The 14,660-nt window shown below is 38.8% G+C and overlaps 1 protein-coding gene across 16 annotated transcripts in view; it reads left to right on the top strand.

Annotated features, from left to right (window-relative positions):
- The window catches only part of TRIM2 (tripartite motif containing 2), a 118,380-nt gene that overhangs the window by 91,207 nt on the left and 12,513 nt on the right, over window positions 1-14,660 (top strand). For all 16 annotated transcript variants that reach the window (XM_030948244.1, XM_030948240.1, XM_030948238.1 and 13 more), the window contains 3 exons: window positions 2,160-2,883; window positions 9,162-9,265; window positions 10,423-10,590. In XM_030948244.1, the coding sequence (XP_030804104.1) occupies window positions 2,160-2,883; window positions 9,162-9,265; window positions 10,423-10,590 (996 nt within the window). The remainder of the gene's footprint in view (window positions 1-2,159; window positions 2,884-9,161; window positions 9,266-10,422; window positions 10,591-14,660) is intronic.

Below are 14,660 nucleotides of genomic sequence, written 5' to 3'. Positions count from 1 at the left end.
ATGTCAACTTAGATCCCAGGTTCATCTAAATGTATTCAAGATGTCACATATACTTCCATAGCTAGCAAATATATTCTGTATGTGTACAGAGTCTACACAAAATAGAATATGATGTTACATTATCTTATTATTGTTCAAAGAGATTTAAAATAATTTAATAACTGTGAGCGTTAGATAATCAAATTTTTATGAAATTGTACATAAGCAGTAAAAGAGGCATCTACCCTGTTTGTATAAAAAACCCCAACTGAAATTGGATTTTATTTTTGAATGACTAGTAGTCCTGCAAAATACAACCATTCTGATCATATACTTTTAAAAAATGAAAAAAATGAAATGGCTACATTTTACAAAGAAAGAGTTGGCAGTTCAGTTTGTTGTCCAATGGACTGAAGGATTGTAAAATGTAAAATACTCCATGCATTTAAAATAGTATTTATGTTAGGATTTAATATTTTTCATTTTTGTAATGAAAGAAAACTGTCTTAAGAAAGTATTGATTCTAAAAAATAGCTGGAAATTGTCTTTTAGTTTGTGGCCTGTTAGCTGAAGCATATGGGGTTTTGTCATCCTGGGACCTTGTTGGCTATGCTCTCTTTTAACTTCTTATGTCTTTGAATGAAGACCAAACAGATTAGAAATGCCTTGTATTGCATCCTGAGAAGTTTCTATGTGCCTAGAAAAGCAGATGACTTGAAATTTCAGAGTAGTCTTGAAATTTGTTCATTCTAAAAGATTTTGTGTTGCTATTACTTTCCTATATCAGTAACACATGAGCCTGGATTTTCTCCAGTGGATGAAAAGTTAAAAGCTTTGGAAAATTCAGAAAAAAATATCTTTAGAATTCAGTGTCATTACATAGAGTGTCTCAGCAAGGGAAGAATATTTCGTAGCAATAAATACATCCAGTCTTTAAGTTTACTTTACATCAATTGAAATGTTTCAAAAATATTTACTTTACAGTGATGGTCAACAAAATAACTTCTCTAATCTACAGTCATGTCTGTGCCATAGTTCTTCTATGTAGGAAAAACATAGCAACTGTGTGACTGGATACTTTCATTTAGGGATTTTATCAGTGGAGATTGTGAGGGGCAGCTGCAATGTTTTCTTGACTATCATGAATGTCTCTGCTAGGTTGTCATAATTCAGGGATCCATTTCCAATTCATTGCAAAATTGTGGGTTTTTTTTTAATTGTTAGCCCTGTTCCCAGCCCACACCTAACAATTTTGAGGCCAATACTGTTTTAAGGATTTTTTTTTTTTTACTGTTTTAAGGCTGAGGGCCAGAACTGACCCTATAATAGAAGCTCTTTCATAGTCTTAAATATTGAGTGGCCACTTGCTGCTCACCAGCATTTCTGACTACTCAATCCAACTCTTTCCACTGTCTGCAGCCCATCCTGTATATTTTGCTTTCCTGCCAGCTGAAAGTGAGGAATCAATTTACCTTCTGCTAGGGAGATTTTTCCTTTCTCCACTTACTTAGTTCAGGAATCCCACTTTTCCTCAGGATGGATGTGCATCCATGTCTTGAGGCCTTCTTGTCCATCTCCGTAGAGGATTAACCCCCAGATTCCCTTGGCTCTGAAGAAACAGTATCAAGAAGTTTCTTGGAGCCTCTCTTATTAATGGACCTCATGACTTGACTCCAAAGTATCTCTGCTTCTGTGAACACAACTCAGTTCCAGTAATTATCTCATTAACTGTGACTGCTGAGAGTTAGATGGGGCAGGGTTCAAACTTCTACATTTGTTGCTGGGTTTTTGCTCAAAAAATACCAAAACTGAACAACAACAACAACAACAACAACAAAAACCCAACACAAAACAGAAAAAAACAAAAACAAAACAAAACCAAAAAACCCAAAACCAAACAAGACAAGTGGGGCAATAATTCAATCTAGTGTGACAGTGGGTCTGTGAAGTCTTGAATCCCCAAACCAGGGTATTTTTTTGTGTTGCAGCATTGTATTCCAAATATTGGTTGGCGATCAGTGTGCTACTTCTTCTAAAATGAATGTTTAAATTAAACTCTAAAATAAGACATTATAAATTCAGTGTCTACAAAGACCTTTAGATGCTACATCTTCCTGGGATAGCTCTTCCTGGGATAGCTAGTAACATGATGCTAATCTGGTGTTTGGTAATGCACACAGGTCCTCCAGACACAGCTGGATACCTTACTAGAAGGACAGGAAAGCATTAAAAGCTGCAGCAACTTTACAGCCCAAGCCCTCAACCATGGCACTGAAACCGAAGTGCTGCTGGTGAAGAAGCAGATGAGTGACAAGCTGAACGAACTGGCCGAGAGGGACTTCCCGCTGCAGCCCCGAGAAAACGATCAGTTGGACTTTATAGTGGAAACAGAAGGCCTGAAGAAGTCCATTCACAACCTGGGCACTATTTTAACCACCAATGCTGTTGCCTCTGAAACAGTTGCCACCGGTGAGGGACTGAGGCAGACGGTGATCGGACAGCCCATGTCCGTTACCATCACAACCAAGGACAAGGATGGGGAGCTCTGTAAATCTGGGAATGCTTACCTCACTGCTGAACTGAGCACGCCTGATGGGAGCGTAGCAGATGGAGAAATACTTGACAACAAAAACGGCACTTACGAATTTTTGTATACTGTTCAGAAAGAAGGGGACTTCACTTTGTCACTGAGACTTTATGATCAACATATCAAGGGCAGCCCGTTCAAACTTAAAGTGGTCAGGTCAGCAGATGTGTCTCCTACCACTGAAGGGGTTAAGAGACGTGTTAAATCTCCAGGCAGTGGTCATGTCAAGCAGAAAGCTGTGAAAAGACCTGCGAGCATGTACAGCACTGGCAAAAGAAAAGAGAATCCCATTGAAGATGATTTGATCTTCAGAATAGGTAGGTGACTCGTCTGCCTGTTGACATACTTAAAAATAGTTCAGGGAAACTGAAAAAGTTTAGTTATTGTAAAGCTAGAGCTGTGAGTAGAGCAACCTGATAATACCATTAGGCCTCCTGACTTTTGTTTATATGTACATTTTGGAAGTACACACTTCCAAAAATAGTTTGCAGCAAATATTTAATTGGGATATCAGTTGAGAAATGCATACATTTGATTTGGGATATTTTAAAAATTGTTAATATTCATATTGCAAAGCTTTTGGTATGGATTAAAGTAATTTCAGCTTGTAATTTCAGCTTCTGTATCCCTTGCTTCTAGTGAGCATTTCTGGCTTGACTACCAAATAGTGGTATAGTTTTGTTGGTAGTGGTGCTGTTTGTTAGGTGTTTTTTGGGTTTTTTTAAATTACTCTCTCTAACACACCATAAACTCTAGAAGTCTTAAATGTTTTCCCAGAAGTGGAGAGCCTTTTAGTTCTGTTGTGATGCAACCATGACCATGTGCTTTATTTTTGAGTTCTACCTTCTCCCCTTCTTCACCACTCAAAACAGGAAGATGTATTTCATTAGAACAAGAGCTATGCATGGCTCAGAGCTTTTTCTCCATGAAATCTCTTGGGATGTCCACATTTGGGATCGCTATTTTATAGAAGAAACAGAGCTGAGAGTAATATTTTGTGTTCAGTTTTCAGCCACTCATTTCACAGAATGACCCTACATAGAGATATTCCTCTAGGCTTCTGTGGGCTTATGTGTGCATTGTCTGAAAGGTCACAGGTGTAATGCTCTAGGGTTTTACATTCTTCCAAAATATGCAAAATTATTGAGACAGGTAAAACTTCTGATGTTTTCACAAGGATTGCTTTCATGGAGTTAATTTACTTCCAGTTTCAGCTCACTTTATAAAGTTAAGGTTTGGTTCATTTGTTGATGAGGTAATGTAAAGAGCTTATCACTGGTCTCCAACACTACTGTGTATCTCTGTTTTGAACCCATTGTTGAATTCCTCCAATGGCTCTTGCCAAATCTGGATCTGTATTTCTAGCTGGCTAAGATAAATCTTCTATTTGGCCTGCCAGAAGCTCGTACAGCTGTGCTGGAGAATCACACTGTAATATTCCTCTGGGCATCCAAGTCTGTGGAGTGTGCTGTTGTCTGTATGCTGATGTATGGGCTTTTATGCACAAGCAAATTGATCAGCTGCTAGCAGGGGATTGTTCTCCTGCTAGTATTAACAAGAGATAGCATTAATGCAACATTAGTGCATTTTGTTCATGGGAATGTGTGCATTGTATCTTCTGCCAATGCTGTGTTATTTGTGGCTTTTAAAATGGCATGTGGGTCTCTTCATATATTCCAAGGTCAAATTACTGACTACACATTCATACACTCATGTAATTTCTTATTTACAAGAGCAGGGTATTTTCTGCATTCTCTTCTTCTCTCTCAATAATTTATATCCTGAACTTATTATTCTTTTTAAACAGGCGTAATCTCTAAGAGTGTGTCCATGCAGATCTGCATAGGATGTCCTTAGTCTATACAAATGCAAACAAGAATGTTCTTATGATAATCTATAAAATAATTGTTGTCCAATGGTTTTGCTACCTCTACAACTACAACTGGTAGGAAGCACTAAATTGAGAGGGAAGTCGTTCTTTCATTACCCTGCTTTTGTGCCTTTGACTCATGCTGAGCAGAGGTGAGGGATGTTTACAGTGTCATTCCATCAGTGCCACTTCCACCTCCCCGGTAAATCTCTTCCATGTCCTTCAAAGAAGGGTTGAGAGGCATGGTTGTCATCAGCTGCTCTGTCCAGGACCCCATCTTGTGTTCTAGCTCTGACATGCTGTGCTGTGTGCCTTAGCATTTTTTCCCTTCTGGCACTTTTCATGACTGAGTTCTTTGATACCATTTAGCAGTAGTGGTGCTATTTCCCACTTTAACTGCTTTTTCCTCTTCGTTTACTTATATTTAGAATTGGCATCAGATACAGCCAGATGGAGAGTTGGCCCTCTGCTAGAAAGTTCAATTTTCCAATTTTCCTTTTCCTCAGACTGTTTAGTTGTCTGTTCAGTCATGTAACTGAGCATCTAAGTTTAGCTGGTACATTAATGTGTAAAAAAAAATTGCCTTTAACAGAACTTCTGTCAGCCTCCTTATTGGGTGTGAATGTCATCTTCTGGTCTGTTATAAATGCTGAAAGCAAATAGAAGCCTTACTGTGAATTTATTCCACATTAAAAAAAAATCACAAACAAGGTCTATGTAATCATAGCTTTAGTGCAGTTTAAAAAGCAGGCTTAGAGGGAGCAAAGGGATTCTTGATCGGGTGTTTCACAGAATCATAAAAGAAATAAGGTTGGAGGGGCCCACACTGGGTCATCTGGTCCAGTCTTTCTGCTGTAGAAATAGGAATGCCTAGTAATGGGAAAATAGACTTTGCTTTTCCCATTTATTAGCTCCAATCCTTCTGATGCTCATTGTGAGCTCTATGGGGATGTGATGGTCAGTGTGGAATTTTGCCAGGCCTCCATTGCATTGCATTGCAGTCATGCCTGTATTGGACAGGGAGGGCAGAGCTCTCAATACCACATTGCTGGCAAAGCCCCCAGTGTAGTTCTGATGTGCTGACAACAGACACCTGGCCTGGATTTGGCTCTTGTTATTTGAGGTTTGGCTGCTGTGGCAGCAAAGAATTTCTGATTTATGCTTACTCCTAGGTTTTTGCACACCTGTCTGTGGTGACAGAGGCTCTGCTGCATGAGCAGGGCTTGGAGGTGGTCTTGGCCAAGCTTTTAGGGGCAGATGCTGTGTAAAGCAAATTAACACAAACCAGTCCATCTTCACTACCAACAGTGTGTGGGCATATCTGCCAGAGTTCCTACTGAATTATTCATTCCTCTTTAAAGGTTATAAACAATGTGCCTTCAACAACAGACTGACTGATTTTAAAACTTAAGGTTATTTGGGAACTTGAATTTAAAAGACTAACATTCATTGTACAGCAAACACATAGGGTTAACATTTCAGTGCAGTTTACTACAGAGATTTTTGTGCTTCAGATGCATCTAACAAGAGAGGGGACATCACAGCCTCATAATGTGTAAGATTTGACTAAATATCTTTTGGCACTCTGAGGAAAAAAAGAAAGGAAGCTGGGAAAAAAGAAAACTCCTTGGTGCCTGTCCATGCAGTATGTATGTAGACCTTTCCATGCTGTTTAGTTTTGCTCTTTTTTTTTTTTCTGTACCACATAGGAAGGAGTACAAGAAGAATTACTTGAAGTGCTGTAGGCAGGAAGTAAATGGTATCTACACAACAGGTTATGGCCACTCACAACCTCTTAAGTCTTCCCAATAATCTGTAATATTTCTGCAGTTTGATTTTGTCTCTCTGAATCTATTCCCTTCCTGCTGGAGGCACTGACATGTTTTTCTTTGTGTTTTAGGAAGCTGGAGAATCTAGGTTAGCAAGCAGGAGGGTTGTTATTCATACTAGTAAAACTTGGAAAGCAAAAACACTCCTTCTCTTACTATGAGCATCAAAAATATACATTATATAAGTTTGTTCAGATTCCCAGGACTTAAAGAGCAGATTCTTATTACAGTTACATGATGTTATTTTAACATCTCCTGTCAGTGTTAATGGACTTTTAGATTATTTTTTTCTTCTTTTTGGTGAGACTCAGTATAACATCTATTGCTCAAGAGTAAAATATTGGAATTATGAAGCATTTTATGTGTGCTAGAATCATCTTGAGCAGAAAATGCACACTTTCTTTGTTGAAAGCTAAATTAATTGGTTTGTGCAGGCTATGCTCAGTAATTCCAGAAGGAATTAGATAGGGTTAAAACAAATCTGATCATTACCTGTATACAAAAATGGTATAAAAGGAGATATTGCACAGGCCACAGATCTGCTTCCCAATAACTGGGTTCAGTCTTCTCCTTTTGAAATATCTTCTGTTTTTTCCCAGTCTCCAGGAGCTTGCAGTAAAATCTCTGTCTTTTCCTCCTTTGTGCCCTGCAGTAGCTCAGAACAGCAGGGAGATAAAGCTGGGTAACGATGGGCACAAAAGATGCAGCCTTTCATCTATTAACCAGGCTGCTTGGGAAACTCTGGAATGAGGCTCCTACTGGTTCCAGCCTTGTGCAATTGAAATGTTGATGCCTCCCTAAGCTAAGGAGAGATGGGTGACTGCCCATGATGGAGAGAAGACAAAATATGAAATGCCTTGATACAGAAGGGTGCTATCTTGCAGTAAAAGATTTGCTGAAGACTCTCTCTTAGGCAGGTATGTTCATAAGGAAGGAATTTCTGCTTACAGAGGGGAACTATCATCCTTTAGTATTGCAGAGTCAGTAGCAAAAGCCTGCTTTTCCAGAGGCTGACATGCTTTCCTACAGGCTTTTCTCTCATCATCTGAAATGCTTGTGCTTGGCTTCAGATCTCTGCTGGCATAGTGAATTATTCAAAATGGAAAGTTCAAAATTATCTGATTTCCTCTTGAACATACATAAGGAAGTAAGCTTTCTTCTGCAGAGGAATTTCTGCCATTGCAGAGGGGACTGTCTAAGGGCCTGTATGCAGATTAGGAGCTAGGCAATAGGTTTAATAGCTGCAAAGTGCTAGTTACAAGGACATTGCATGGAGCTGAATTTAATTTACACACTGTGCTAATATATTGCTATTTCTTACACTTACTGTGAAATGTGACTATGACATTGCTGGGTAATTTCTTCAGTTTTTCCTTTGATGTATATTTACAAGGTTCCACTGAAGAACGCTCTGAGTAACTTTTTATATAGGTGTTTCTTATCTTTAAAAACAAAATTCCTTGACTTTCAAGAACATTTTTCTAAGGCTAAAGAGCATACATGCCATAAAGTTTGTGTTAGTTAGTTCCAGATGCTCTAGCTTATGCCTCCTCTTTTCTAACAAATGTTTTCCCTTTACTCTCAGTAGTAAAAGGAATGTTTCTCTCTTTTCATCCATTCTCTTTGGCTAAGAAGCAAGAAGGAAATTTATCATTAGCATATGGTGGAAAAAAATTGCTGCATGCATCCCTCAGGCACTGCTTATTAAAAGAGTAAACAGAAATGGCTCAAGTATGGGTAATGTAATTGGTATGTAACTCACTATTCCCTGAATATGTACTTTTCCCTTGCAGTACAACAACTGAGAAGCATTTGCCTTGTTTAGAGGATGAAGCGGGTGGAGTTGAAGAAAATAAGTCTTGAAACAAAGGAACATTCCTGCAGCACTGAGTGCAGAGAAATTAAATGTTACTTGTTAGCTAGTGACAGGAAATATGCATCCCACAGCCATCACCACAGAAGAAAGAAAGGTTGTTACAAGCATTCACATCCCTGATGAAAGCTAAATACAAATTAGAGCTGATATATAGGTCTTAAATTAGGCATCACAGTCAGAACAGTTTGAATCACTGCGCTCCAGAATATTTTGGACTGACTAAAATGAAATACAAGTTTTTCAGTTAAAACCATATATTGGAACAAATTACTGCCAGATACACAGGCAGTGAATGCTTGTAAAAATATTTCACCAGGAAAAACAGCACTGCCATGCTGATCCATGTCTTGGAAAGGACAGCTTATAGAGTTGGTGGTTGTTTGCTGGGCTTTTTTTGTTTTGTTTCAGGATTCCTTCATTTATTATGAATATCCTTGGAGTCCAAGATCGTAGCTGGAATATTTTCTAAGGACCCCTGAGCCTCCTTTTTTTTTTTTTTTTTTTTTTTTTTTTTTTTTTTTTTTTTTTTTTTTTTTTTTTTTTTTTTTTTTTTTTTTATCCAAAATGCATTTCAAATTCACTAAAACTGTGTCATCTGTCCAGGTTCTTATCTTAGCCCCTCTCTGTATGTTCTCATGTTCTCTACTTCCCCTTTCAGTAGAATAAAAATCTGCAGTTTAAAAAAGTCCATTGCTTATGTAAAAACCTTTTACTGCTTTCCTCGTGCAAGAGGCAATTTGTGAGCACTGATTTAGGAAGGCTGAAGAGGCAATTAATGTTGATGGGGGCTTGGGTGACACATGATGAAGGGTGAGAATAGTCCCTTAAACAATCCTGTCTTGTCAGTAGAATTATGTATCTGTTACTGAGAGGGTTCTTTGAAGTTGTAGCAGTGAGAAGAACTCTTCAAAATAGAAATCCTTTGATCAGAAATGTCATAATTGCATGTGTTGGCATTTGGGTCCTAACTGATTAGTCCTGTCTAACCTGATTTCTTACGTGCTTTGTGTTCAATTTTAGGCACCAAAGGAAGAAACAAAGGGGAATTTACAAATCTTCAAGGTGTAGCTGCATCTACAAATGGAAAAATATTGATAGCAGACAGCAACAACCAGTGTGTGCAGGTATGAGAATATTTCAGTGTTTTTCTCCTTGCCCCCACACCTCTCTCTTTTTTGTAGTCTCAGAAAGACACATTTTGTACAATTCAGTTGATGTAGAAAATACAAGGGAAATTTATTAATTTATTATCCATTTACTTTCCATCTTCTTGACCTGCAGCTATCTTTTGCGGATCTATACTATACCTAGTATATCATCAGAGTTTATTTCCCTTCCTTATGATGTTTGGCAATGAATGAAAAAAAAAGTTGTGCAATAATCTGGAAAAATGCCCTTCTGTAAATATAAATTTACATTGTAAATTTTATCATTCTCATGTTTTCAAATTAAATCTAGAGCATGGTGCCACAAATATAATATTTTAGGAAGTACAAATAGAAAAAAAAGCATATAGATATCATTTTTAAGTGGCTTTTAGTCTATTTAAATGACTTCTCTTTCTGATATCATAATCAAATCTTTTCTCTCTTAGCACCCTGACACCCATAATTTCTTGGCTTCTGTAAAGAAATGTGAAAATCAAGCTATATTTTTTATTTTGCTTGCCATCTATCCTTTTTACCATTACCAATTTGTCATCACTCTCCAGGGTGCCCATGTGGTAGCAATGAACACGGCAGCAGCAGCAGTGTGTTGCTTGCTCTTGTAGGGGAGAACCAGCAAGCCATATGCCATGAGAACTAATTTCCAGGATTTTTCAAAGAGACAGAATCAAATATTCATCAGCATGCTTTGTAATATGCAGCCTCTTCAGAGGAGCTTCAGTGTATAATTACCTGGCTTGGGGACACAACCAGTGGACATATTCCTATGTTTTCTACAGACGTAGCACTCAGTGCCTCAGTTTCCTCATTCCTAGTAAGGGAATAATACCATTCCCTCCCTCCAAGAGAGATATTGTGAAGCTAATTCATTAATGTTTGTGAAGTACTTTGAGATCACTGAAAAATCAGTGCAATAACATTTTCTATATTTTTGAAATTAGGGTCTTCTAAAATTAGATATATCACTTTCAAATATGGACTGTGTAAAAGTGGTTCACGTTCCCAGCTCTCTTCCTGATTATAATGTTGATTAGTGACTTGCTAAAATCGAACTCCAAGAAGTAGGTGATGGTCATATGTGGACATAATTTTAAAATCCCTGTTTTCTATTACAGATATTTTCCAATGATGGTCAGTTCAAAAGCCGTTTTGGCATACGAGGAAGGTCTCCTGGCCAGCTGCAGCGGCCAACAGGAGTGGCTGTGCATCCCAGTGGTGACATCATTATTGCAGACTATGATAACAAATGGGTTAGCATATTCTCATCAGATGGAAAATTTAAGGTACAAGTTACTATATGAACTCTCCTGAGCTTTCTCTGTCTTACAAAGGAATGCAAAGTAACGTTATTTTTCAAGGAATGACATAGTTTGGCTGTAGCTTAGTTTAAATTCCATTGTTGTGATGTGACCTGACCCAGCCACATGGTATAATTAATAGGAGGAGATCACAGCAGTAATGCTAATGTTACACCAAGCAGAGACAACATGTTCCATACTGGCTGCTTAGATGCCTTTCTGTAACTTATGGTTGAGGACAGCAAGTGCCAGCAAGGCTAGTCGGACTAGCTCAACAACCTTCATATCATTAGTACTCTGATTGTACAGAAGGGTGTGTGCAGATACATGTATGCACACAGACAAACACAAAATCTTACAAGGAGTACACGAAGCTCTTCAGTGACATGAAGGAGAAAAAGAAGGTAGCAGACTGATGATGACTTCCTCTTTTATGACATACTTCTCAGCAAATATAGTGTATAATTTATGTATGATCCTGTTGTTAATAAAAGCAAGGAAGAGTAACCCATGGTGTTGTTTCAGTGCTACATCATAAACAGGAGTGTTCTACCTGGTGTGGTGTGCACTGAAAAAACTGAAAGACAGTAATGATGTTGTAGGTTTCAGAAATCAGAAATTCTAACGAAACAGCTTCATATTCTCATAGCAACTCTGATCCCTTTAATGGGAATAAAATAAGACAGCAGCTACTACACTACATTGATGATTTCCAACCTGCAGCATTTATTTTGCTTGGGTTCAGGTGCAGTTCTAGAGAGAATTAAAGGTTTCCTCTACTTCCTCTACCAGTACCACCAGAGAACTGGTGCTGTTCTCTGAATGCCTGATACCAAGAATGGTGATGCACATTAGAGAGAGTCACCTCTGGCAGAGGTTAGCTGTACTCACTGGTCATAGGGATAATAGACCTGCAGGGAAATAGCTACCACAGTTACCTAGTTCTGGAGTCCTGCACTGGGCAGATATGGCCTGTTTGGCTAATCTTCTGGCAGCCTAGTGGCCAAAAAGCTCAGGTTCTGAGCTGCTCATGTGTGCAGCAAGAAATGGCCTTTCTTTGAGTAGTCTTTGCAAAGTGACAAATGCAAATAGGCAATTGTACTTGTGTAGTCCTCAGTGACCTCCATCTGAGAAACCAGTGTGTGCTCTTCTAGAAGTATCCAGATCATGTATAGACTTCAAGCTAAAGTAAAACAATACTAAAATGTAATGCAAGTGTTTAAAAAAATGGTTTGCATTTGCAGAGAGGATGTGATTTTAGTTGTCAAGTAATTTTGAAAACACACAGCTACACAGGAAAACCTTGGTTTTGGCTGAAGTTCTTAAATGAAGTGAAAACACCAAAACAAACCCAAAGAAATATGTAATTTAGTTAAGAATCCAAATATTCTGATTATTCTAGGTGTGTTTTAAATAATTATTAACATCCTTAATGTGAACTGGACACAGAACATGGAGGGCTTGTTTTCCTGCCTTCTTAAGATATGCTGTAAATCCAGCATTTTGGATGGTGCCAGCTCTGGAGGAAAAAGCTCTGGAGAAGCCAGGATGCTATGTGTGATATACTACCAGCAGGGAGACAGGTATTGGAAAAAATTACTTATTAATGTAGTTCCTCTGATGTGAAGCCTAGATTTGTTTTCAATGTTTTCATTGGATTGCAAAAAAATGCAAAAGCTGTGTGATGTTGGCAGTGTTTGTGTGCTTAATACAAATTAATGTATCAGACTTCATAGCTCTTGGGACTAGAATGATTAAATGAGAGATGAAACATCAATTGTATAAAATACTATTTTTAGATTGAATGCAATAAGCCATATTTATGAAAGGAAAAATAAATGTTTGTAGAAGTATTTTTTTATACAGAGGGTAGGCATAAGCACATAAGTGCAGGAGCTGGGGGAAGGGCAGGTGGCAGAGCACATGCATGGGGACAGCAGGAGCGAGGCAGTGGGAACACTGGGATGGGGGCATGGATGGGCACTGGGCACAGGGCCACACTGAGGAGCTGTAATGTGAGTAGGGGGTCCTGTATTGGTGCAGCACTGGTTCAGGGGATCCTGTACTGCACAGTGCAGCTGGAGAGCTGTGCTAGGGGGACGGGTGCAGATGGGGTGAGCACAGGCCTGGGGGAACTGTGGGGGGACACACACAGGGTTGGGAGGTCATGCCCACTGAGGGTGAGGCTGTGATATGGGGACAGTCAGTGCCATGAAGAGATGGGACTTGTACTGGACATGATGGTGTAGGACTGGGAGCTGGACTTGATGATCCTTATGGGTCCCTTCCAGCTCAGGATATAATTCTATGATGGGGTTAAATAAAATATAATGGAAGCACAGAACAAATAAAATGTAATGGAAGCAGAGAACATAGATGTAACAGATCTAGCCTGTGGGAATCTGGGCAAAGCCTTGTAATTTTTTGTGTGTTGGCAGTGGTAATTCTTACGGGGGCCTTGTCAGATTAAATTGGGCAGCACTTGCTAAAATAACAGAGAGAGAGAATGGGATAATGGCATTTGCCTTCAAAGGACTGTGCCTTCAAGTCATTGTGTAAGACCTCTGATGCAGGTGGCCTGCTAGTTGTTAACTCAGCAATATCAGGGGGCTGTTTTGAGCTTAATCTAACTGTTTTTGATGTTGTCCCCTCCCTTCTGTATTTACTTACATTCACTCTCCCTTGCGGAATTTTAATAGTCATGTGAGCCATAAGGCAAAGTTCTCTGGAGCCAGGCCCAGGCATGTCCCTGATTACAGCGCTGGACTGACTCCCCTTGGCAACCTCCAGTGCCAGGCAGAAAACTGTCACCTTCCTCAGTTCTGGCAGCAACAAAGACAGAGTTCTGTTTTCTCAAGGCTGTAAAACTTACATAAATGCAGAGGCGGGCAAACTCTAATCTAAGGTTGCACCAAAACATGAGCTTCTTCACATGAACAGCTGTACTATCCTGGATATGATAAAGACTCAGATTGGGTCTTAGGATTTGGGGCTTCTATTTCTGGCTACGCCACAGATCTCCTGGGTGACTAGTGATTTTCCATTTCACTTCCCAGTACTTTATTTTCTTCATCTGTAAGAGGCAGATAACAGTGCTGGCTTCCTCTGTCAAGTACTCTGAAATTGCTAAGAAAGCTGTTGCAGCCAATACAGCACTAGGCTAAGGAGAGAGGGCATGGTGAAGCAACTGTACCAGCTCCTCACCAAGTGGTCTTCAAACCTAGTGAAGGAACTGGACAACAGAGCGAAGAGAATGATTCCTGTTCCTCTGAGGATTGTTTTCTTTCTAGTTTTGAAGAGCTGTATATAAGATGACAAGCTTGTTATCAACTAAACAGGGCTCTGCAAATCAAGTTAGGATCAAGTTTAGATAAGTGGGAAAAGATTAAAGGAAATATTTTATATGTCAGACTTCTTCCTTGTTCTCACTAGTAGAATTAAGGAAAGAGCTGTCTGAAGTTGGTTGCATGTACTGATGGGGATGGGTAGTATGGTTAAATGGTCACAGTTGAATTTTGACAGTCAGATAAATGATAAATCCACTCATTGTGTGATATTGCAAAGTGTGACAAAGCTGTATCTCCTTAATAGAGAAGTTCTCAAACAGGAAAAGATGGTTTGTTGAAAGTTTTTAATTAATCCCTGACAATCTTGAACCTTTCAGACAGCAACAAGCATGGTAAAGTTAAACTTAGCCCTAACATGCTTACTTCTACATTGGAAAAGTATTAATAAATTTTTATGTAGGCTGAATTTTTGTTTGTTTGTTTGTTTGGTTTGGTTTTTTTTTTTTTTTTTTACCTCTAGGAATATCCCACAGTAGAATATTTTCCAACCTGGTAGGGTGACTTTATAAACACATGTTTGAAAACCAGTCTAAATTCCGAAGAGCCTATAAAATAAGGGACATAATGTCCCTGACTGAATTAAATTAAACACATTATTTGTATTAAGGGTGATTCATTATACTGTATTCATTTCTAATGGAAAAAAAGCCTGAAAATACTTCCATTCATACATTTAATGAGAGTGACTGAGTTTCATAATGTTCTGTT

Source organism: Camarhynchus parvulus, chromosome 4, assembly GCF_901933205.1.
Source record: "Camarhynchus parvulus chromosome 4, STF_HiC, whole genome shotgun sequence".
Lineage (NCBI taxonomy): Eukaryota > Metazoa > Chordata > Aves > Passeriformes > Thraupidae > Camarhynchus > Camarhynchus parvulus.
Note: the sequence above shows the minus strand (reverse complement) of the source record. Positions and strands in the feature narration are given on the sequence as shown.